The sequence below is a fragment of the Echiichthys vipera genome (genome assembly GCF_963691815.1).
Source record: "Echiichthys vipera genome assembly, chromosome: 9".
Taxonomy (NCBI): domain Eukaryota; kingdom Metazoa; phylum Chordata; class Actinopteri; order Perciformes; family Trachinidae; genus Echiichthys; species Echiichthys vipera.
In genome coordinates, this window is record NC_139834.1 from 11,569,662 (window position 1) to 11,593,813 (window position 24,152).

Consider the following 24,152-nt stretch of genomic DNA (forward strand, 5'->3'; position numbering starts at 1 on the left):
TTTCGGACACCACAGAAGTGGGCTGGGCTAAAAAGATAGGGAATATACGGGGTTCACGCTTTGACCAATAAGAAAGTGACCTGAGAAACAAACCCTCCATGTCTGCAAGGTAAAAAGAACGTTTTTCAGTGTAGGCTGCTGTGTAAAAGTGCAATGTGTTAAGGGGACACGCTGGTCATTTAGAAGTAGTTTGCAATATTACACATACAGTTTGGGGACTCTCTTGAGAGAGACACATCAGAAGGATGGTCAAAATGAAAAAAAAAAACAGGCCAAGAAATCCTCAGCTGATCATCAAGCTCCAAAAATACTGGATCCTACATTTCCCATAATTAACCCCCCCCCCCGATTATTTATTATAAAATGTCAGAAAATACTGACTGATACTCTCACAAACACAATCGCCTAAAGCAAGAGGTGATGTCTGATTAACAGGCCAAAACCAAAATATCGTCTATTATCACATAAAACAAAGAACAGCAAGCCCCCACATATTAGCTGCATGAATATAAGTATATATCTATCTATCTATAGAGAGAGAGAGATTGACATAACTTGCTTTCATAAAGGGCACAGAATCTGAGCTCTACTCTTAATCTAACTTTAAAATGAGTAAAAAAAATTAAATTAAAAGTGTTAATTTATGAAATTTATGAATTTATAAAAGGAATGGGTAGATCTATAGATAGAGCTGGCATGGACAATGCAACAACCAGCAAGCTCAAAGCTTCAACAATACATATACATATATATATACATACATATATGCAAAAAAGTATAAGTATATATATGTACACATTGGACTGTCCATACTCACACTGACCCTGAGGCCTGAACAAACTGTGTTGCATCAATATCTCTTAATTCAACACCTTTGTTCTTGCCTCTTTTGTGAGTCATGTAACTTCACTGAGGCTTGGTGTGTTTACTAGGACAAATGGACATTTCTGACTATGCTATATGCTGCTGCACTGGGAAATCAAAGTCTCAGGAATAGGAGCATAAACAGACATCTACCACACTGTTATCCTGAGAAATGCAATTTAATGAACTATAAACAGGACTCAGACTTTGGCTAAACAGATTAATTTAATCAAAGCTTCAAAAAATAATATAATTTCATTCTGCTTTGTCAACAACCGTGTATTTAGTTGGGAGGGGATCATATATAAACAATTCAGCACTTTTGTAAATTATTACCATTTCATTATGTAAATATCATAACTTCAATAATTAAAAGTGCAAATATAAAAAGATGCATCAATGAACTCACCCTAGCTTGTAAGTTTTCATGGACTTCACTCATGTCAAATTAACATACAGTGGACATTAAAATATACATAGCCAAAGCTTTATCAGTTCTGCCGAGAAGACTATTGTACAATCAACCAGTCTTATCACATTTTTGGCAAGGCTTTCAGTTGTTCAAAGCGTTTACTTCCCAATATCTTAAATGAAATAGGAATACAAACAAATGAATTGTGCAACATCAATGAAATATTACTTAAGTGACATTCAGTCTTAGATCTATGTGAACAGCGGGGTCCAGCAGAAACACTAACCAGTATAGATTTGTTTTACTCACACAAAAAAAAAGCCCAGAGAGAAGAAAACAACAACTTCCAATTCATTATTTTTCAGTGCAAAACAATTGTTCAATTGTGAAAGTATTAAGGTGTTAGAAATGCTTAAACCATCATTGAATTGATATACATTAATAACAGTTCTTAATGTTTTCTGTAGAGATATATTAAATATCAGCCTTAGTCATCACTTCCTAAAAAAGGTTAAGTCTGGTGATATTCTATATTTCTCTTATTGCCTACAAATCCAACAATCGTAAGGCTCATATACAGTAACGTATTCTGTGCCAAATTCTTCCACTGTTGTCCAAAAACTATTAAAACGCATCAATGAGTCGCACTGTTCCACGGCGGACAGGTTCATTCATTACAATAAAGACAGACACTGCAGTTCATTTTCAGTCATCCCACATACACAGTCCTGCTGCTGTACTCGCAAAACACTCTTTACTCCCTTTTGAGGAACATTTGAGTTACCTGCTGTGAAATGATTCAGCCTTAACAACTACAGTATATAGTACATTTTAAGGATTCATGTCTTCAATAAAATATGAAAATAAACAATTATGTGTATAGCTTAATCCCCTAATTAGGGGACTTGTTGACAATAACGAAAATATAGAATATCACCAGCCTTTTCCTTTAATATTGTTTGATGGCAGTGTGGAAACTGAGTCATATCCAGTTTAGGAAATCATATAATCCTTCAAAGTCAAAAGAAACAATATCTAAAGATCAAATATAGTAGAAATAAGGCTCAGGTCAAGTCTTTTTAGTCATACTCTGTCCCTATATTATATTACATTACATTTAAGCTCAAATTCATGTATTTTCTTCAATCATCCAGTTCATTCATGAACAGTTTGGTCTGAGCTTGAGGGGTTTGATTCCATTTCAATATCATCCGACACCTTCCCGTTTGTCTGTTCATCCACAACTTTGTCGGGGCTCGTGGCTGACCCGTTTGTGGTCGACATATTGGCCTGCGGCGTTTCTTCCTCCTCCTTTTTATCTGGTACTTGATTAAAATCAGTCCTTGGGATTTTTTCCTCTCTTCCAGAAGAAAGAGAGGGGGAATGTTTTGAAGTCTTAGGGGGGGTTTGCGCTGATGGGCTCGCTTGACCAGTGGCTTTTTTAGCACCGGCTTTCTCCTCCATCTGCCCAATGGAGGAGTCCCCAGCAGAGCCGTTGCTTTGCAGCACCTTGTTATCTTCTCTCTTCTTCTTCGGTGGTTTTTCAGTGTCTATATCCTCATCTGTTTGCATATTGTTGTCTGGTTCATGGATGGTGTCTTTTGGGTCATTGGTAAATGTGTCCTCACTGTCGGCACAGGGCTTGTTTTTCGCGGCCACAGAGTCTGGGCTGGGCGACTGATCCATTTCATCAACATCATCTGTAGAGTCATTTCCATTACCCAAAATTTCATTATTGGACTCAGCCTCCGCATTTCCATTTCCGAGAGTCTCTGCTTCTTGTTTTGGCTCAGGGGATGACTCAGATAGTTTGTTTTTGTCTTTACTTGCCGTTTTATCAGTTCCTTTCTCGGTCTTTGTTACATTCTCCAGTCCATCCTCTCTTTGTTGCACAACTGCTTCTCCATCTTTGCTTTTATTACGTGAATATGCTTCATCTTTTCCATCTCCATTACCAACATTATCAGCTTTTTTCTCTGTCTTCCTGAATTGTTTCTGAATCTTTCTGGGACACCACACAAACTTATCCTTTGGCTCAAAGTGAAGGTAGGCAAAGCGCAGAAGCTCCTGACGTTTCTGCTTGTCCAAGACAGCAAACAGGAAGTAGTCAAGCACGCTGCGTTTAACACTACTAAGGGTCTTCTTGACTAGAGTCTCTTCAAGAAAGAAATGCACCAGTGGGGCCTGGTAGTGCTCAAACCCGAGCTCTCCGAGGCTCTTCAGGATGCGAGTGATGCGCAGGTTGTTGTGCATATTCCTGGGAGAGATAAAACAGTTGAAGAAGAATTCCCAACAGAATATTTTATATGAGACATTTTTAATATTCACCGCTCCAGATTTCCAAAGCGCTCCTTCCAATTATCTGCTCGTTTCACTTCACCCGTCTCTTTGTTGACCAAACGCATTCCATAGAAACCCAACATGAGTTCATAGGACTCGACTAGTCTCTTTTTGGCGTCCTCATTCTTCTTGAAGGCCTGGTGAGCACATACAGAGGAGGCAAAAATATAAAAGGCTAAATGTTACCTTTCAAAATGAAACTTTTATGCTCACACGTAACAGTAACATGGGTCAAATGTAAATGAATACATGATATTAAATTTGTTAAGGGTATCCAAGAGGTTTGCATTTTCTAGCTGGCTAACTTTTGGTACAGTTTTTGGTTTAAAAAAAGGAAATTTTGTGTTCATCTTCATGTGCATTTATCTATTTTGTTCAAATAAAAAAAAGAGCTAAATGCTTTGGAACATAAGCTTTTATTTAAGATTCTTATTAAGGATGGTGCAATCATTTACATAATACGATGCAATATTTCTAGTAAATAATTTCACCAGATATGCCGCGTTCAACCTCTGTTTAAATAGTTTTTGAGGCATGTACATTAAACCAGAGAGAAAAGAGAGGAGGAGGGACAGAGGTGCGAGTTACTTAAACCATCAAATCACCACAATGCCAATGATTTTACCTTCTGTTGCTCATTTTAGAAAGAATGAATCACTCAGCCAATCATTGAGGTGATTTAAAAAAAAACTATAATAATTTTTAGGTGATTCAACATGCCATGTGAAGCCTTTCCAACATAATAAATCTCTAGCCAAAGCATCTAAAATACACATTCAATTCACTGGGTGAGATTCGGTTCTGGCTTAGGACTCGTGACTTTGTGGCCTAAACGTAAATGGTCAAATATGTGTTGTGTTGCTTTATGTTGGGCCAGACAAGGTTAAGTCACTTTTGACACTAAAAAATATGCACAAACTTTTAAAGTTTTCTTTCAAAGACTTGTTGTTTCCTATGATGCACTTACCTCAATTTCCTTCTTGTTGAGTTCTGAAGCCATGTAATTAACCCCCGGCTCTCGTAGTGGAAACAGCCTTACAACGGCAAGAGAGAAAAAAACACAAAAACAATGAAAATCTAATGAAAATATACTCTTTTATTCAGTGAAGATGACGTCAACTGTCCCCTGCAACTATTCATAACTCCAACATGAACCACAGTCCTACAGCTTAATCCCATAAAAACACCATATACAACTGTGAAACCTTATTTTACAAATAAAATACAATAAATAAATACAATCTTCGATTAGAAAGCAAAGCTCAAAACTGTCAACGTTACATCCTTCTGTTAACCTCTAAATTCTTCTTTTGTCAAATCTATAAGTGAAGGCTGAGACGACGAGAGATCATTCATGAATCTATCAAAACTTCAGTCAATGCATGAAAAAGGTAGTTTTTACCTCGATCTTTTCATGTGGAACAGAGAGCTTGGGAGGGGAATTTAAACAAATCATGAATGTGTGCTATTCTATCACCAAAAAAAGCTTTAAAAAAAAGTTAGTAAGCAACTGACTTTCTTACTGGCAGTTGCTTGTTTCACAGTGCTTTGCATTTAACCCCCCTCACCCTCCCTGAAATAGACATTAGCATTATGGCACATTTTGGAGCGCGCATTTTGCTAATCAAGCCATGCACACCTTGCATTGCTTTTTGTTTTAGTAGCACAATCCTTGCCAACGAGTGTGTAACATGCTTCCGCTTGCGAGGTCACCAGAACAAGATATCACCTTTGTGACCCTCAGACTGAACACAGCCAAAACGTAAACCGCGGGGCGTGAACAATACATACCACTGAATGTATGAGTGAACTCTCTCCAGTCTTTTGTAGTCATTTTTCCATTCCTTAAGAAACGATTCAATGTAGACATCTGTGCCGATTAAATGACAAAGAAAGCTTTGTGTCACTGTTACACAGACTGTCCCAAACACTGAAAATATTTTGTAAGAATATCTAAATGCATTACCATCAGGAGCAGATGGGAATTTATTGAGATAAAACTGCAAGTTGTTCATTTTGTCTTCTGAGCACTCATCATCTGTAAGATTCTGTCAGAAAATAACGGGAAAAAAACAGTTTAGATAGTCATAATACCATTTATCCTAGTCAAGATTGAATTCCTACTAGTCAGAATGATCATTTCAGATATCCACAACGTTATTCAAATGACTTCACCTTTGCTATTCATATGTTTTGGGCTTTCAATTCAATTACATTTTAGATATCTAAAATGAACATCCTGGATATCTGTGATGTAATCCTTACCAGTAAAACTGCAGTTGTACATATCCGTTATGACATATTTACAATTCAGAATGTATTTTGGAGAATCAAAGTTACATTATGGAAATCTAAAATGTTTTTTTCATTTGGGGTATCTGAAATTAAAATTATGACTAGTAACAATTGGATTGTAGATATGATATGGGAGTTTTATTTCCTAGTAAGAATTACATCACAGATATCCAGAATGTTCATTTTAGATATCTAAAATGTAATTGTAGATGTCTAAAATTGAAGCCCAAAACACATGGATAGTGACGTCATTTGTACTAGTAAGAATGTCATTGTGGAAATGACCAGGAAGAACTGAATTACAGATATCTGCAATCATATCCAGTCTAGCTATTACATGCCGAAACTGCTTGCCATAGGTGGCCAATATGTTTTACGGTAAAGATGACTTTGCTGTTACTTACTGGATATCCTCTTCTGTAGTTCTGCATGTCCTTTGCTGCCCTCATGTTTCTGGGCGTGTGATGCCACTGCAGATAAAAGTGAAAGTGAAATTACCTTCCTCTCAGGTCTAACCATTATAGAAACTGAGTGTGGGGGTAACATCATTATCCACGAGTTGATGCTACCCAATCTAAAATCAACTATGACAAATCTACTTGAAGCGCTAATGTTTCTAATGACAGTAGAAAGCAGTAAAGAGTTGACATAAGTAAGGCCAAGCTAATCCGTTTCCCTCTCCTGCAAAAAGCGATTAAGTCATTTAAAAACGACACTTTCACCATAAACTACACCAGGTGTACCGTAATTACTTCAAACAGCCTAACACGCGTATTTAAAATGTAAAGTCTGCGACTTATAACCCCTTAAAGTAAGCTAACGACAGCACTACAGTGGCTAGGCTAGTTAGCAGCCCTGCAGCAGAGATGCATAAGCTATCATTAGCTTTTTGCAGCCATGGCAATATTAGCAAAACGCCTGGCCGTGTGCAAAAGCATTGAGTTACAAATCAACATATTCCACGCAATGACATGCTTTAAAGCACGTTATGGTTTAGTGGAGTAATAATTAAAAACGCGTACAGTTACTAGAGTCCAGCCAGATTTGTTTTTGTCTTGACATGACCGACGGGTTTGGCTCTCTCCGGCCGGGTCGTCTCCATCACTCTCCGTGTCCCAGGTCGAGTCGTACTCACACACACAGTCGTCCTCCATGATTTAAAAATGTTTTATATGACTAAGCTAAGGGTTAAATAAAACGTGTAACCTGATGTAGCACTAATGCATGAGTCGAGTCACACTGGCATGTTCAGGTTAGCCAAGGACGGCCCTGTGACCATCCGTCTTTTTCACCGTCGGCGGCTGCAGTCCTGATGATGCATTCAAGTGCTCCCCCCTGCAAGTAGCAATTATGGCACTTCACACAACTTGGACACATTTTGCGTTTGCGATTACCTTAATAGTCGGAAACGAAGGTAGCGTTTAAAACTTTGTGTGTTTTAAGAGTAAAAAATCAAAGACAAAATCATCATCATATGTTGATATATGACCTGCATTGTCTTATGTAGTATGCTAACATACTGCATATACATATTTAATTCTGTAATTATATGATATTGTTAAGTGGGGGCAGGATACGCCTATACAAGCACTATGTTTCTGCTTTCCTCTCTTTCTTTTTTATTTTTTGTTTGATCAATCAGAATTGATTAATCTGTTTTATCTGATTTTTTTGAGTGTTTGAGATAAATTAAAAAATCACTCGAGTTGCTGCCTCACGGGATCAGCGTGTATCTACAGTTAAATTAAGCAAATAATTCACACGGGTTATTAATGCTGATTGAGTTCATCATAAGGAAGGTTGATCTCAGGAAGCTTTGTATTGTTTATTTTTGCTTAAACGCCATCTCCTGGCAACTATTATTATAAAAGTATCCCTCGATTGCGGTGTTATTTAACAATTAATGGGGTATTAATGCGCTTTCTAATAAACAGTTTGATTTTCCGACACAACGGGAAGGCAGCACACTTGCTGTGTTGGTTAATGATTGATTGTGATACAAAAAAACCTGATGTGAGTCAGGTCGTCAATCTTGGATTCAGAAAAACTCTCAGTTGACCGTTATATAACGAAAACAAGTAATGCTGTGATAGATGTGTTAATAACTAATACACTAAAACCTATCTATCTATCTGTCTATCTATCTATCTATCTATCATCTATCTATATATCCATCCATCCATCCATCCATCCATCCATCCATCCATCCATCCATCCATCCATCCATCCATCCATCCATCTATCTATCTATCTATCTATCTATCTATCTATCTATCTATCTATCTATCTATCTATCTATCTATCTATCTATCTATCTATCTATCTATCTATCCATCCATCCATCCATCCATCCATCCATCCATCCATCCATCCATCCATCCATCCATCCATCCATCCATCCATCCATCCATCCATCCATCCATCCATCCATCCATCCATCCATCCATCCATCCATCCATCCATCCATCTATCTATCTATCTATCTATCATCTATCTATCTATCTATCTATCTATCTATCTATCTATCTATCTATCTATCTATCTATCTATCTATCTATCTATCTATCTATCTATCTATCTATCTATCTATCTATCTATCCATCTATCTATCTATCTATCCAAATATCAGCATTCAGAAGTGTGAAAAAATAATTTGACCACGTTGTCCTGTGACAGCCTAATTGGACAGATGCTTTTATACCAGGCAGAATTTCACCATTAGAAGATATAAATAGACTCCTGTATTATCGTATTATCACAGGGGGATTCAATGTTGAATGGCCACTGGTGTAGGTTTCTATTTTTGGTCTTAGTTACTGTGGAAACCAGTGTTCTCTGCAGGCATCCAGCATTTGGTGATGCTATTTAGTGCCTCTGCTTTATAAAATGGATCCCCTATAGCCTTGTTCTCATGAGTTCAATACAGATGGAAAGATTTGTTAATATACACAATGATTATAAGAATTATGTAAACGCAGTCTGGTAGCGTTTGTAGGAGCTTTGACAGGAATTAAATGTGACTTTAGACCCTGACTAATTTACCTCCTCTTTATCCCTACATGATCCCGGTAGGTGGAGTTCAGGGTCTTCTGGGGGTTGCACCAGATAATTGTATGGCTTATTCATGGCTATATTTGTGTGTAACGTCCTTTACTGGTTCTGAGTAACTTCTCAAACCTATTTACTAAACCTAAGTTAGTTTAGTTTGTGTGTAAATCGGTTGCTGTCAAATCTAAAGCAACCAGCTGTGTAAACAGAGAGTCCGTGTATCATCACAAGCTCTAACATAGGCTACTGCAATCACATATATTGTTGAATGGCTAAGAAGCATGAATAAACAATGGTCTTTCCTGTATAACTGCAACAGAAAGTATGAAAAAGAATAAGAGCCAACCTTATTTTAGAGAAGAATTAAAAAATATGAATATGAAGGGGGATAGCACGGAGGTGTGGTGGTTAGCACTGTCGCCTCACAGCAAGAGGGCCATGGTCTGAATCTGGGCTCATCCTTCTGTGTGGAGTTTTCATGTTCTCCCTGTGTTCTGCGTGGTTTCTCTCCTGGTTTTCCGGCTTCCTTCCACAGCCCAAATCGTGGGTTGATTGATGACTCAAAATTGCCCGTAGGTGTGAATGTGAGCATAAGTGGTTGTCTGTCTCTATGTGCCCTGTGATAGACTTGCGTCCTGTCCAGGGTGTACCCCGCCTCACACCCAATGTCAGCTGGGATTGGCTCCAGCCCCTCGCGACCCTGTCAGGGATGGATAGAAAAATGAAGGGGAACACTCAATGTTTTTCCTCAAAGCTATTCACAGAGTTACTGAGTAGTCAACGTAAAGGTAGAAGAAAACATATGTGGTCTCTTACAGACTCGGATATTTCCAGTCACCACATGTTACAAAAATATCTACCTCTCCCCTGTATATGAAATAAAGTAGACAGGCCTCTGGGTGTTGCACCACAGCATCAAACATAACTCAGATCAGAGCGGATTATCCTCATTCTTGCTTGTCTATTTTTGAGCCGTTTTACCTGGTACAAATAAAGGCAACTACTTTTCCTCCCTGACAGTTGAAACATCTTTAGCAATAGTATTTTGTCATGCTTACTTTAGTGCATGTGTTTCTGAAGAGAGTCAGTTTACATCCAGAAAACATGCAGTGTATGCATGGGTGGATTATGAGGCAATGTGCCTCCGGGCACAGATATGCGAAAGGCCTCACCACTCCTTCTACAGCAAGATAAACAGACTATGTTGTGGTTTTGCCTCCTTTGTCGTGGTTGTTTTGCATCTCTTAGTTGTGTCTCTTTGTGGTTGTTTTGCCCATTTTTGTAGTTTTTTGTGTCTCTTTGCAGTTCTGTTGCCTAACTTAAGGCCAGGGGCACCCCTGACAGTTTGGGCCCTTGGGCCTGTGCCCGGTAGTGTTAATTAGGCTTAATCCATCCATATATATGCCCATCTTGTTACTTCTTTTGCAAGCTACACTATTGTTTAAATTTGGGCATGTGTGCAAATGAATTACCATATTCTATTCTGTATTAGAATTTACTCTTCAATACGTGTAAAGACACCAGTAACTGTGATTCTCTGCTTCCTTTCTATTTCTTGTATATCATCAAATCCTTGACTCAAATGAAGCCAGCAGATCATTATTTCTATTAAAGCCATTGCCACTGAATTCACAACTGCCCATATCTCTGTCTTAAGGTGCTTGCGGTCTTTTCACTCTCTGCTCTGACAACTGGTTTGTCTGCGCACAAATCCTCTCTGTATTGAGTTGCTTCCTCATCTTGCACTCATGTATTGTCCCTGTAAATTCCCCCTATCCTTGTCAAAGCACAGCTGCTGTTCCCTGCTAAAGACCACCTTTCAATTTAAAAAATGGCTTCAACAGAGAAGCTTAATTTCTAAAAGCCTTCCTTCAGGTTTTTGTCAGATTTGCATTTTCCCCCCCTGCAGAATTGGCAGATGGGTTTTATTTAGAGAAATGCACCTTCAGGCACAAAGTCCCCTTTCTCCTCATGATGTCATGTGCATCTTTAAACATTTTTGTACCGTCTGCATATTTTGATTATCCCCAATGAGGAGGTATTTTTGATGATATAAAAAAATTAGAATGAAATGAAAAGGCTTTTTGTGGACAGCCTTTAATATGACAAAATGAGAATAAAAAAATGAAATGTGGCTTATAGGATCGTTTTTCAGATGAGATGTAATGGGCACTAAGGAATGAAAAAGCATAAATTTTTGATATATGTCTCTATATTAGTGGAGCTTCACGAATCCCTCCCAAAGGTTTCTCAATACCAAGTTTTCCCAGTTCAGACTTTAGTAATTCAGACTTGTTAAGTTTGACTCGTCCACACTCCTCACTCAGGAGGACGGGAGGACGCAGTACAGCGGTTAATGTGAAATGCATTCTGGGATACCTGTCTGAAGTCCACACAAGTCACATCCGATGCATCCTCGACAAAATGGGAGGAGCAAGTAACATCCGGGCATTTGGACTATACTTGCCTAAGATAGGGACTATTGTATTTGACCAGTACTTGGGCTACGACTGATGACGTTTCACTAGTCCATGAGAACACAACTACAGACAAGAACGCGACTGACTAAGAAAATGGCTGTATTAATAATTACAAGCTTAGACAGTAAGAGAGGATAAGCAATAATAATCTTCATGTAATGAATTTCATAATTTAATTAGCCTGGAAAACAAGCTTCACCAGCAGACCAACCACTGTCAGCAGCGTCACTAACATGTCTGCCTATTTGCATTAAGAGAGGGAGTGTAGCCACAGACGCGGATATTGGAATACTTGGCAAAGAGGCAAGTAGAAGAGCTTTCATTAGTGGGTCATATGATCAGTCAGCATTGTTTGAACTCACTCTTTGATAGATAGTAACTTAAAAGACAATTTACTAGATACAATTTTTTATGGTAATGTAACTTTACAAATCCCATGTGATACTGCTATCACATGGGATTTGTACTGAATATCATCATGGCAGTGATTCGGTCATAGTCAGGAGGTCTTTTTCAAACCTAAGACCATCCTTGCTGCCTTGTTTAGTGAGATCTGCAGTCTTCTCATATCTCTCTGAGTGGCATTGCTCCACACTGCACACCAAATGATTATTGTGACTGTAGATTTGAGATATTACTTTAGAAACTGTCATTTGATTTGAAAAAACAAACAAAACAACTTTACCATTTGTCCTACCACTTCAGTGTTCCTTGAACAGCAAATGACACGTCATTATTTGTGTGTTATAATGAAATGGAACTGAGAGAGAGCTAAAACAAAATCAATCAAGTATCTCTCTGAGTCTAAATACGTTTCCTTAAGCCCAGGCCTGATGGGGATTGATGGGCCTCCTCACTTTGTTCCAGCTCCTTGGGCTTTGAAAAGGATGTGAATACAAGCTGTGTGGATTGATGAGTGGCTGTTAGGGCTTCAGGTTCATCTCTTATCAGCTGAGATGTAATTGATTTATTAAGAGCTGGTTTAAATCACAACAGGGTTACAAGTGTGCTGATTTAGCCCCTTAACACAAAAACAGGGTCGCCGAGAGCAGGATGCTCTGTTTTTAGAGGAACAAAAGAACACAAAGCAAGCCACCAGCAGTATATCCAGCTGGTGCTATAGGCCACTGGGACATGGTGATACTGTCATTCAGTTTTTATCTGATACAACCTTGTGATGGTTTTTTTTTTTAAATCTTACTTTCCATGTTTGACTAAGAAAAATCCAGGCTGAATAATGACAAATGATGTTGTGATGCAGTGACAACATCATTTACTGAACAAGGGCCCGGATCATTACGCTTAACATATTAGCTTCAACCTCACTAGCAGTTCAAGTCTGTGCTTCGGGTATAAGTAACCATGGCAACCGGTAGGTCTCCAGAAGCATCTAGTGTAGCAATGCCGTTTATTTAACCACACACACACACACACACACACACACACACACACACACACACACACACACACACACACACACACACACACACACACACACACACACACACACACACACACACACACACACACACACACACACACACACACACACACACACACACACACATTTTCACTGAAGTCATGATTCAAGGAAACAAAACAGTATGTGTATCTATGCGGCAGTTGAGGCACCAGACTTGTTGCCAAAGGAACAAAATTAGCACCTTGTTTTTTTTTAAATGCCTCTGGAAACCCATTTTTATCAATTGGCTGTGTTATAATGGGAACATACCACTATGTAACCCACTCATTAACACCTACTTAGTCGGATCCATCCCATTTTAACCATCCCTTTAACACTGATGTTTTTAATGTGGTTGTCTTGTTATTTTATTTGCTTGCTGTATGCTTCGTCCTATCTATTGATTTTAATTATAAAGTAAATTTGGACCATGCTGCATGGAGATTCTGCACTTCTAATCAAATTGATTGTAGAATATTGGCAATCCCCTTTCATCAGTTATTTCTCTTTATTTTTCTTTATTCTTTTATTCTAATAAAATCTTCACTATTTACTTGACTTTTCTTTCCTATTACCTTCTAATTATCCCTTTTTGAATTGATGTATTTGACAATTGGTCAAACTAGTTATAGATTTCATTGTTATATTGTTTTTTTTTATGTCTTCACAGAGTAAAGGCAATCAATTTTATCCATTGATGTTTGTGTTTTTTTTGTTATTATTTAATAACTAACAAAGCCATTTTGTTCAGTTTTCAACATTTTACCTGGGCATTAATTCCTTGAGCTTCAGACCTGAGAACTTACATATTTTATTTTATTATTTTAGTATGGCTTTGTAATGTGTGTTGCTGCATAAACCCTGGCTGTCCGTGTTTCTCAGCCTCTGGATATCTCCAGTTCAAATGTGAAACCCCGCTGGTTGCTGTCCATGGTGCTGAACCCCCCTCTTTACGTTAGGTTGGTATCTGCCGGGTCGAGTCGGCACTCCACTTGTTGCACGCAGCTATGATAAGACTGAACACTGCTGTAGAAAGATTACGACGTGTCTTATTCTTGCATTACATTACACGCGGCTTTTTATTTGGGACTGGTTTTGCGCATGCGAAGAAAACAAACTGAGGCCACTTGCTTAAACAGATGACCGCGTTGAGAACATCGCTCGCTCTCAATGCGCACAGCATGATATGCGCGTTTTTACATAAACAAGACCTCTGAACCTGGTAACACAGCTTTCTTGGTTTTACTTTCCTACACGCATCTCCCGATGTCCTGGGCTACGTCTCACGCAACTGTTGGCAACGCCAATGTGAAGTCTGTACGCTGAGGAACAGTAGGCTACCACCTGTAACTGTGCCTTTCTTGCTCCCGACTTTCACGCCAGCACCGAGGATGAAGAAGCAAAACGTCCGGACCCTGTCGCTCATCCTCTGCATGTTCTCCTACTTGCTGGTCGGCGCCGCGGTGTTTGACGCGCTGGAGTCCGAGTCGGAGAGCTCCCGCAGACGCATCTTAGAGCAGAAGCGCAACGAGATGAAGAAGAAGTACCGCTTCTCCGAGGACGATTACCACGAAATCGAGCGAGTGGTGCTGCAAGCTGAGCCCCATCGCGCGGGGAGACAGTGGAAATTTGCTGGCTCTTTTTACTTTGCTATAACAGTCATCACCACCATCGGTAAGTCTATGTAATGCTTCTATAGATGATGGATGACGTTTCATTATGTTGCTCTTGTATTTACAATGGAGTATTTTATATCTTCTTCATCAATCCACATTTAAGGCTTTATTGATTGCAGTCTAATTTTAAAAAAGATAGTTGATCCATGCAAGCTTGCTACAACCTCTCATTTCCATCTCTCTTCATTAAGGTTATGGGCATGCAGCACCAGGCACAGATGCAGGAAAGGTCTTCTGCATGTTCTACGCTGTACTGGGAATTCCTCTTACTTTGGTCATGTTCCAAAGCCTGGGAGAAAGGATGAACACATTTGTCCGCTATCTCCTACATAAGGTGAAGCAGTGCCTTGGCTGCCGTCGCACTGAGGTGTCCATGGAGAACATGGTCCTGGTGGGCTTCCTGTCCTGCATTGGAACACTGTGTGTTGGGGCTGCAGCCTTCTCCCACTTTGAGGGATGGAGCTTCTTTCACGCATACTACTACTGCTTCATCACACTCACTACTATTGGCTTTGGAGACTTTGTGGCCCTTCAGAAACAGGAGGACCTCCAGGAGAAAACGCCCTACGTGGCATTCAGCTTCATGTATATCCTGGTGGGGCTAACTGTTATCGGGGCCTTCCTGAACTTGGTGGTGCTTCGGTTCCTCACCATGAACACTGAGGACGAACGGAGGGATGCTCAAGAGAGGGCGTCAGTGAAGAGGGACAGAGGCCTGTTGGATGGGGCTCTGGGTCCTCATGTTGTAGAAGAACAGAGCAGAGGCAGCCACAGAGACAGGAACAGGAGCAATGTGGTGCACAGTCGTAGTCACAGTACACTTTTCCTCCCGATGGAGGAAGGAACCAGCCGTATCAATCTCATTGCTTCCCCAGCGGAGGATCAGAGACAAAGAAGCCCCTGCAGACACAGACTGCATTTCCAGGTCAAGGCAGGCAGACGCAGGCCGGAGTCGAGCCTCAGCTCCCTCTGCTCCTGTGTGTGCTACCGTTTGGGGATTTGTGATAGTCCTCTTATGTCCCACAGTGAACACCACGGCTGTCATATCAATTCCGTTTACTACAACTCAGTCTCCTACAGGATCCAGGGCTGCTCGCCGGGATCCAGGGACAATACTGGACTCTCTTCCCCAGGAAGCACGCTCTCACCTGGGTATAGCTTCCGTGAGTTCCCTCGTTCAAGGAGAAAGTCAGTGTAAAGAGCACTATGGTGAGGGAGAGTGTTTGCACAGACTGCAGACAGTGTTTTCGATGCCACTGTATTTTGTGTTATACCATGTGCATGTCAGGAGACACTGATTCTGTTCAATGAAGAAGGTGTCTGTTGTGGCTATTGAAGATTATTTGTTAACAGAGGATAAGTTTTTCGTATCCTCTTTTACTATGACGTTATTTATGTCAGTGATTCAGCTATGTTCCTCGCATGTAGGCAAAAGCGCAGTGCATGCTAAAGAGAATGTATAGCACACAAGGTGACTGCATGAGTGCTATGTACAGATGTAAACAGTTGAGCTTTTAATCTACACTTTAACAAAAGTATTTTGGATAGTGCTTATTCTTGACTGTTTAACTGTTCAGTGAAGGTATGTTAATGATTCTCAGTGGACCCTGCTCCTGCTACAGACAATATCCAACCCTTTTCATGCCATAGCTAGAAGATGTCATTTTACTTTTATATCAAAAAAGCCTTAAATAACTTTAACCAAGCACATGAGATATGTGGCTTCTTAGCTCAGTGAATTTAATAAATCCTTTTATTACTTACCACGGAGGGGGTCAGATTAACTTTTTTCGGTGCATTGTTCAGCATTAATGCACTCTAATATAAAGAGTTTATGATTGTTACGTTAATGATTATAATGAAATGGATGTAGCAAACAACAGATATGTAGCAGGTTACTAAAAGGCTTCCGAAAAATCCTGGAAATTCTTTTTTTACACATAGACTTGGTTCGTAGTCAGATTCGATGTGAGTCTCTTACAGTATTGTTTTATTAAACCAAAGGAAAGGAACATTAAACGTGTGAGGGTTTTTTATTTTAATCAAAGTTTGCTAAATGGCTGAGCAACTCTCTGATATTAGGTTATTAAATCTTTGGATTCATTTGTCTTCCTTTGTCCTGTCAAAACCAGAACTCCTGCTACAGTGAGGCAGAGAGCCGTACTGCTTTTGGTGATATTATGGAGTGAATGATATTGACTAACTGATTTAAATTGGATAAAAAAACCCAGTAAGCATTGATTCGGGGGTTTGCACGTCAAAATACTTGGTTAAAAAAATCTGGTTAAAGAGTCAATGTTTTCTATTTCACTACAATTCAGAGTTTAATATAAAGTATGTTGGTTGTTACAGATTAAATTACCAAACAGTATTTAAGTAGTTCTCTCCATCTTTGCAAACTAATACAACAGTAAAATGCTTCTTACATAAATGCATCAGTTATATTAAATAATAGTACAACACACACTGAAATGTGAGTACTATCGTACTTTGAGTGCATTTTGCTTATAGTTACATACTTTTCCTTAAGTGACTCATAAGGGAGTATTTTTATGCTGTAGCATTGCAACTACTTATTGCAGTATTTCAGCTTAAGTATATATGACCTGAATATATCCTGCAACTTAACTCATTCTAATGCTTTCTAAGTGCCTGTTTGAGCTTTATGAAGTAAATGCACAACAAAAAGGAGAAAATACTACATTTTTGGTTTGAAATGAGGAACAGAAACCACAAAATCTTTACATAAGTGTCCCCAAGCATACATTTTAAAGCCATCTGTTGATCTGCTGGAATAGTAAGCTACTTTACATATAAATGCAAAACTGATTGGATAATAGAATTTGAAATGGTGATTGGTTATGAAATGCCATCTGCTCTGGCTGCTTGGGGATATCAATGTATTCCTCTCTTCCTTACATTGGCACGCCACATGCTCTAATTCAGAGCCATTCTTCACTGTGTACAACAACTTAGGTTATACTAGGTGTTTCAAATATACAGGATTTCCATCATTCCGTATGATCACATGACATAGATTAAGGAAGAGAATTAAGATACAATAACTTTGACAAGGGGGCCCTCTACAGGTGATAACAAAAATATGTGGTAATATGGAGACACGAAAGTCTCAGACTAATGTAAAGCATTTAGCCACTAGAGGGCAGTATGTATCTATGTAGCAGCAGTGAGCTGGCTGATGTTCATCTCTGTGGTCATCTTTAAAAGTGTGATTTTATTTAATTTGGTGACAGTGAGCAGTATTATAACAGCATGGATAGGAATAGTTGTTTTATTACTTTTATGGAAATTATGATTTTGCCTGCAACCCTGTGTGGCACATAGATCTATAACTAAGGGTTAATGAAAGTCTAAACCTGCGATCTCATGGTGTCAGGGGCCTGTTGCTTTCTATTCCAGGTCATTAACAAACTAGTTCACACATGCTGAGTAAGCATGCCCTATTTTAATAGTCCGCAAACCACAATTTTTTTTGCCTCAAGTGGCTTTACAATCTTTAGCATAGGGCATTCTCTATCACTAGACCACTAGAACGCCTTTCTAAAAACTCAATTACACTGGGACAGGGCCAGAGTCACCCATATCAATACTGATTCTGATGAGTTTTATTATTAAAAGAGACTAAAGTATTATCATATCATACTGCTTGTAGCATATGTCTACTTCTGAACATGTTTCCATTATCACTGAGTGATTTCCCAAAGATTTAATTCAACAATTCATTCTACTATTGTCTGCTGGGAAGCCTACTTCATTGTGCACATATACTGAACATGTTAAAATATTTAACACCTTTAATGGCAATTAACAAATGTGTACTGTGTGAGCGCTCAGAACTAAGGAGGCGATGGCTCTGTGCATGCCTGTGTCCCCAGAAAACTATATAACATGAGTCTGATCAACTTCTTTGGTATTGATCCTAGTGACACTAGGACACTCCGATCAATACTCGAAACAAGGCTTAGTATCGATACTTTAGGTATTATTCCGAACAGCCGTAGCAGAAAGAAATGATTGATTTAACCCCTTGTCTTAGAGATACAGTAATCAAGTCTGAAATGTCATGTTATCGGCCCCTTATTGGCTGCTGTCTTACATCCTCCTAACTGTCAAGTGTCAAAGAAAGAGTTAAAGGAAAATACAGCCACAACTCAGGTTTTGGATGATTCCTCTGATTGCACTGCTGAACTGTGCTTACATACTTATTGACTGGCCTTGTTTCCATAATTTAATTAAATAATCAATGTCTGTCAAATCAACATTTGTATCTATCATTTCTAATACAAATGATGCTATATTGTTTCAAATACATCAAATTAATTGATTCAAATATACATTTTCCGGGAACTGGTTATCAAATGAACTGCCTGAGTGGTACAAAGAAAGTACTGGCACAAAACCAGGACACAATTAGCTGATTGATTACAGCAGACATGCCCAAACTTTTGTAACACAGAGGCTTAAATAGCTACAAAATGGATAGCCACTCCATGTTTGTCTCATTTGGATATCCTTGTGGAGGTTTCAGTTAAAAAGGATGAGTGTCAATGAAATCAGCGTACTGTATAATCCTGTGGTTAATAAAAAAAAAATATTTGCACTGTTTATTAACAATGCAGCATTTACCATTGAATCCAACAAGGTAGAATTCATGGTGGTTGAAGTGGACTGAAACAGAGAGAGGGGTTCTTTCTTTGATACATCATAACATAGACCCATGAAAATCCCCGCAGGTGACAAAAGAATCCCTTCATCTTATAAAGCTATTTTATTATCCGCCCAAACAATTTTAGGTTTTGTCAGAGAGGTTTTTTGTGCCCAAGGACATAGATCAAAGTAAAGTGCTACATCTCCTGTTAAAATGAATGATCTTGAAAGGGATAACCAAATAAAACTAGTCAAAGCGAGAGCTGGTGCGAGTAGTCTGTGGAGGGATAATTCTACTCCTGAGGACTTCTGCAGATTAATGTGAAATATAAAAATGTAGTCTGCTGGAAACTACCATTAAGCCTCCTGTTATTCGTCTTACGTCCCTTGTTATTACTTTTTTCCTGTAAAAGTGAATAAAAAAAGTAATTCACATTCAGTGGATGCATCAGTCACTTTTCTGTGTGGTTTGTTTATTTTTCTACCACGTCTCGGCTATAGCATACTGTATGTCTCAAGATGACAAAAGACATCTCATGTGATACAGATAATGGGTCAATTTTGAACCGTTTGTTTCCATTTAGCAACTGATAGCTGCAAAAAACAAAACAAAACATCAAAAGCTTCCAAATCTTTGTTGCCGTCAGTCAACAAGCTCCTGTCTGATGTCTTTATTGTAAGATCTGACACTGTAAACGTCATTGGGTCTTTATTTATTTATCACACTGCAAACAGTTAAGTGAAAGATAAAAATAAAATCTGACCTGTATTGTTATGTTGTACATTTTAAGAAGCTTTTTCCTCTTAAAACTGGATCAATTCCTAAGCTGATGCAAAACATTAAACTTTTTCAAAGATCTGTTGGACAAAAGGCAGAACATTTTTATTTATTTATTCAGAAACACAGCTTTGGACTGAAGCCCTGAACTGAAAAATTGAAGACCCTTTAAAAAACATTAAACCATACGGATAATCCATTAAAATACCCTTACTGTAATAGGAAAGGCAGGATTGGCACTTCATCCCATTTTCCCCACTGGAAGGGCATCGTAGAGACCACTTTACTATATTTTATCTATGCGGACACCCAAGGCTCTTTGCAGAGTTTTTTGTTTTTTTTTCCAAATAAGGGGCGGATTTACCAGCAACAACAGCAACGCTGGTACTGTTGTCACCTTGTGATTCTCTGTGTGTGTCATCATAACCCAATGTAGTCCTGGAGACACCTACTGGGAACTACCACAGTTTTTTGAGTATTTTGCCACGTGTTTATATGTCTGTCTGTGGACAGAATTTGTCACCATGATAGCATCCGAACCCTGCAAGATAGAGTCATGAAACTGTACAGCTGTGCAGTTGAGATTAGACTGAACATCGAGTTCAAAAATGGGTGTTGTGTACTGAGCAAGGACACTGGAAGTAGGAAAGGAGCCATTACCTCAGACAAATCATTTTTAATTTTTCATTTTTCCGCTGGCAATGAAAACCACTCCTACTCTCGAATCATCGTATAAGTCACAGAAGTACACATGAGTCAGAGTAACAATAATGGAGTTGAGGGTTGAAGGAAGATGAACAAGTCATGCAGCATTCATAGTCGCCACTGGGAGGCAGTGACACTATGATGGCTGCACAATGCGCCTCCTTTGTTTGCCCAGCTGTAGCTTGTTTGCCATCATAAACCCCCAACTCCCCACCTCCCTATCCTCTTTACTACTGCCTCCACTGATCTGAGTATGAGATGGAGGTAAATGATGATGAATAACAATTAGGATCCCTCTGAACAGATATCAAAGAAGAGGCCAATATCAATATGAGATCTTTATATTCAAAATCTTTCATTGTTCATTTCAGTACAAATGTTGACAGAGCATGCTGTGGCGCGGCTCAAACAGCACAATAATTAAACACTTACTTCAAACTGATGTGAGCAAATAAATTGGACACCGACATCGACATCGACACACACACACACACACACACACACACACACACACACACACACACACACACACACACACACACACACACACACACACACACACACACACATACACACACACACACACACACACACACAAAGAGGACAAAATAGTCACATCCATTTTGCTGAATTCTCTGCAGGAAAGTCATTAATGGTTTTAAATGAGGACGAGCTGCCACTGATACAACTGATCTGTGTGTGAAATGGAATTAGGTGGCTGAGGATGACAAGTGGGATCTTTCATAGCCAATACTCATTGCTCATTGTGGCAGTGTAAATGATGCTTTTTTGTCTACTGCACTGTGGTTAACAAATGACACTGACAGCTCACATTTTCTGCTTTCCATTGACATATAATCAATTTCACTGATATAATCATCTATATAATCACTGGTAAATCTTCTCATTACGAACTAGTATCTAGAACGTAACAAAGTACAGAAACTTAAGCAATGCAATACTTCAATTGTTTCTATTTAATACAAACTTTATACTACAACTATCATGTGTGATGATGATTGCTCTGACATGCCCAAAATAAATAAATAAATAAATAACAACTCCAATGCATTTCAGAGTAGAAATGGTGTAGTTTTTAACTCAACAACATGCAGTGTTGGAGGAAATATTCGAATAATTTATTGAAGTCAAAATACTCCACTACGAGTAAAAGTAACGTAACAAACCTTACTTAAGTAAAAGTATGTAAGTATGATCAGGAAAATGCACTTAAAGTATAAAAGTAGCCTACTCATTATGCAGTAAAAGAGTTCCTGCCAGTGTTTTCGTAGTAAATATGATGATTTTGGAATAATATTACTGCTGAATTAATGTGTATGTTGCATTTTACTGCTGTAGATGTTTACGTTTGTGCTCATTTTAACTCCTTATTATACTGTTGCATCACAAGCTTTAAGTTCATCATGTTCATGCCGTTGCTGTCCTGTGAGAACCACATATCTCTACAAAGCCAACTCTTCATTGTGCCTGAAAAACAGCCCTGTTTTCAGCTTTGTGATGATGCTGTTTCTTCTGATCCAATATAACTGTTTATTTACTTAGCTTAAGAAGTAGGATTATTTCTCAGCCAAAAAAGGAACATTTAATTTTTCAGTTTATCAGAACAAAATCAAAATCACCGAATTTGGAAATACATTTTTTTCACAGGACAGGAGGGGTATGAAAAATTGACTAAATTAAATCTGATAGGCTATGTAGTGGAGTAAAACGTTAAATATGTGTGCCTGATATTCAGTGGAGCAGAAGAAGCAGAAAATGGAAATACAGAAGTAACGTACAAGCACTTTGAATACTTAAGTGCAGTACTTGAGTAAATGTTACACCACTGACATCATGTGCATGTATTTGTAAGCAAGGGCTCATATTTTCTTTCAACATTGGGGAATGTTCAAAAACAGAAAGCTTTGAGAGTCAAATACTTAATTTCCTGGATTTAATGCACCAATACATGGTGGAAATGTTTTTTTTTAAATTTTTTAAGGGAAAACACAGTTGGTAATTTAAAATTATCATCTATTATGACATGATTCTCAAATTAGTTAACATACATATTCAATCATATTGAATTATTGCCCATCCCTACTTATACTTCAGTATAATATATAATGTTTTACTCTTTCAATCACTGGTCATTACTTTTACTTATGTAAGGGGTTATACTACTGCTTCCACTGTAAATATCTGCTGGTCATCAGATCAGTTGAGTTATTCCTGTAGGACTCACACACACACACACACACACACACACACACACACACACACACACACACACACACACACACACACACACACACACACACACACACACACACACACACACACACACACACACACACACACCATCAACTGAACTTCTAACAATCGATCAGAGCTGCTGACGTTCCCCATTTCAGTGCCTCATGTTGGTCTCTGAGCAATTAGCCTGCTTTCATCCCAGTGAGTACACAGCAGTTTGTGGCTAATCTCCCTCCCTTTTTACTTTCTCTCTTTCCTCTATTGATTCTTTTATCTTCCAGTGGACATGTTTCTTTTTCTTTTTCCTCAGAGTTTGACTGTCTGACATATAACTGGAGGTGTGACAGGTTTCACAGCACTTACACTAATACCCTTTATTTGCCTGTAAAGGGCTATTGTTGGGAAGTCGGTAATGGATGTGTGCGACTGAGGCTGTCAAGTATTTGAGTGTGTGCAAGTGTGTTTGTATATATGTGGTGTGTGCGTAGTGCGTGTTTGTGTCGGTGGGTCACAAAGATGTTTCTTGCACAGCACAGTCGTAAAAAAATAGACATTCATCGCCCCCAGAGAGAGGAGCCATTTCTGTTTCACAGGCAAAAAGGTTTCTAGAGACTTCAGAGATTACAGTCCCTCAGTAGGAGTGGGGGCTGGGGACGCCCATACAATAGTTTTTTTGAGCCCCTTAAGCTAGTTTAGCTGGTTGTAGGCTTAATACTGTGAAACTGACTTCAGCCTGTATGGACAAATTGACACAAGGGAAAGGACTAACTTTGTTCTATGGCAGCCTCACTGAGAAGGCTGCCTGCAGATGGGCCTCCCACTATGTGGCAGCGGTTTTTGACCTGGAAATAGAATTGATCAGGAAGCCAGGGAAACAGCAACAACCCAAACTTCATCTTTAAACCGACTGAGGACTTTGCTATAGCAAGTAATGTTACTACCAAGAAGATCCATTTCTGTTGAAAAGTCGACAATGTTCTCCCCTTTCCAAGTTGTTGTGATTTTGACGAAGCTCAACCGGAAGAAAAAGCCTTATTCCGACCAATAATACATTGGCAGAGTGCCACCCACTGTACCGAGGTTACTCCTGCCATTCTTCCCTGCTTATGTATATGGGAAGAACTGGTATAACCTTGTTATTCACCATTAATGGTTATGGTTAAGACCA

The 24,152-nt window shown here is 38.9% G+C and overlaps 2 protein-coding genes across 2 annotated transcripts; one reads left to right on the forward strand and one right to left on the reverse strand.

The window, feature by feature from the left end:
• Window positions 1-1,129: 1,129 nt before the first annotated feature.
• On the reverse strand, window positions 1,130-7,197 carry ogfr (opioid growth factor receptor). Its single transcript, XM_083920240.1, has 7 exons — window positions 6,934-7,197; window positions 6,316-6,381; window positions 5,583-5,664; window positions 5,408-5,486; window positions 4,584-4,650; window positions 3,605-3,753; window positions 1,130-3,533 (listed from the first exon to the last, which is right to left on the reverse strand). The coding sequence occupies exons 1-7, from the start codon at window positions 7,063-7,065 to the stop codon at window positions 2,432-2,434; spliced, it is 1,677 nt and encodes a 558-aa protein (XP_083776366.1). The 5' UTR covers window positions 7,066-7,197; the 3' UTR covers window positions 1,130-2,431.
• Window positions 7,198-14,292: 7,095 nt separating this feature from the next.
• Window positions 14,293-15,775, forward strand: kcnk15 (potassium channel, subfamily K, member 15; the record flags this gene model as incomplete). The annotated part of the gene is made up of 2 exons (XM_083920241.1): window positions 14,293-14,575; window positions 14,769-15,775. The coding sequence occupies 2 exons, from the start codon at window positions 14,293-14,295 to the stop codon at window positions 15,773-15,775; spliced, it is 1,290 nt and encodes a 429-aa protein (XP_083776367.1).
• Between the last annotated feature and the right edge of the window lie 8,377 nt (window positions 15,776-24,152).

Bases quoted from the DNA above. Each gene is read 5' to 3' on its own strand.
- ogfr (XM_083920240.1), bottom strand. From the start codon at position 7,065: ATGGAGGACGACTGTGTGTGTGAGTACGACTCGACCTGGGACACGGAG. The intron at 6,382-6,933 runs GTACGCGTTTTT...TTTTATCTGCAG, and splicing joins CTGGCTGGACTCTAGTAACT to TGGCATCACACGCCCAGAAA. The intron at 4,651-5,407 runs GTATGTATTGTT...TGCCGTTGTAAG, and splicing joins GTTCACTCATACATTCAGTG to GCTGTTTCCACTACGAGAGC.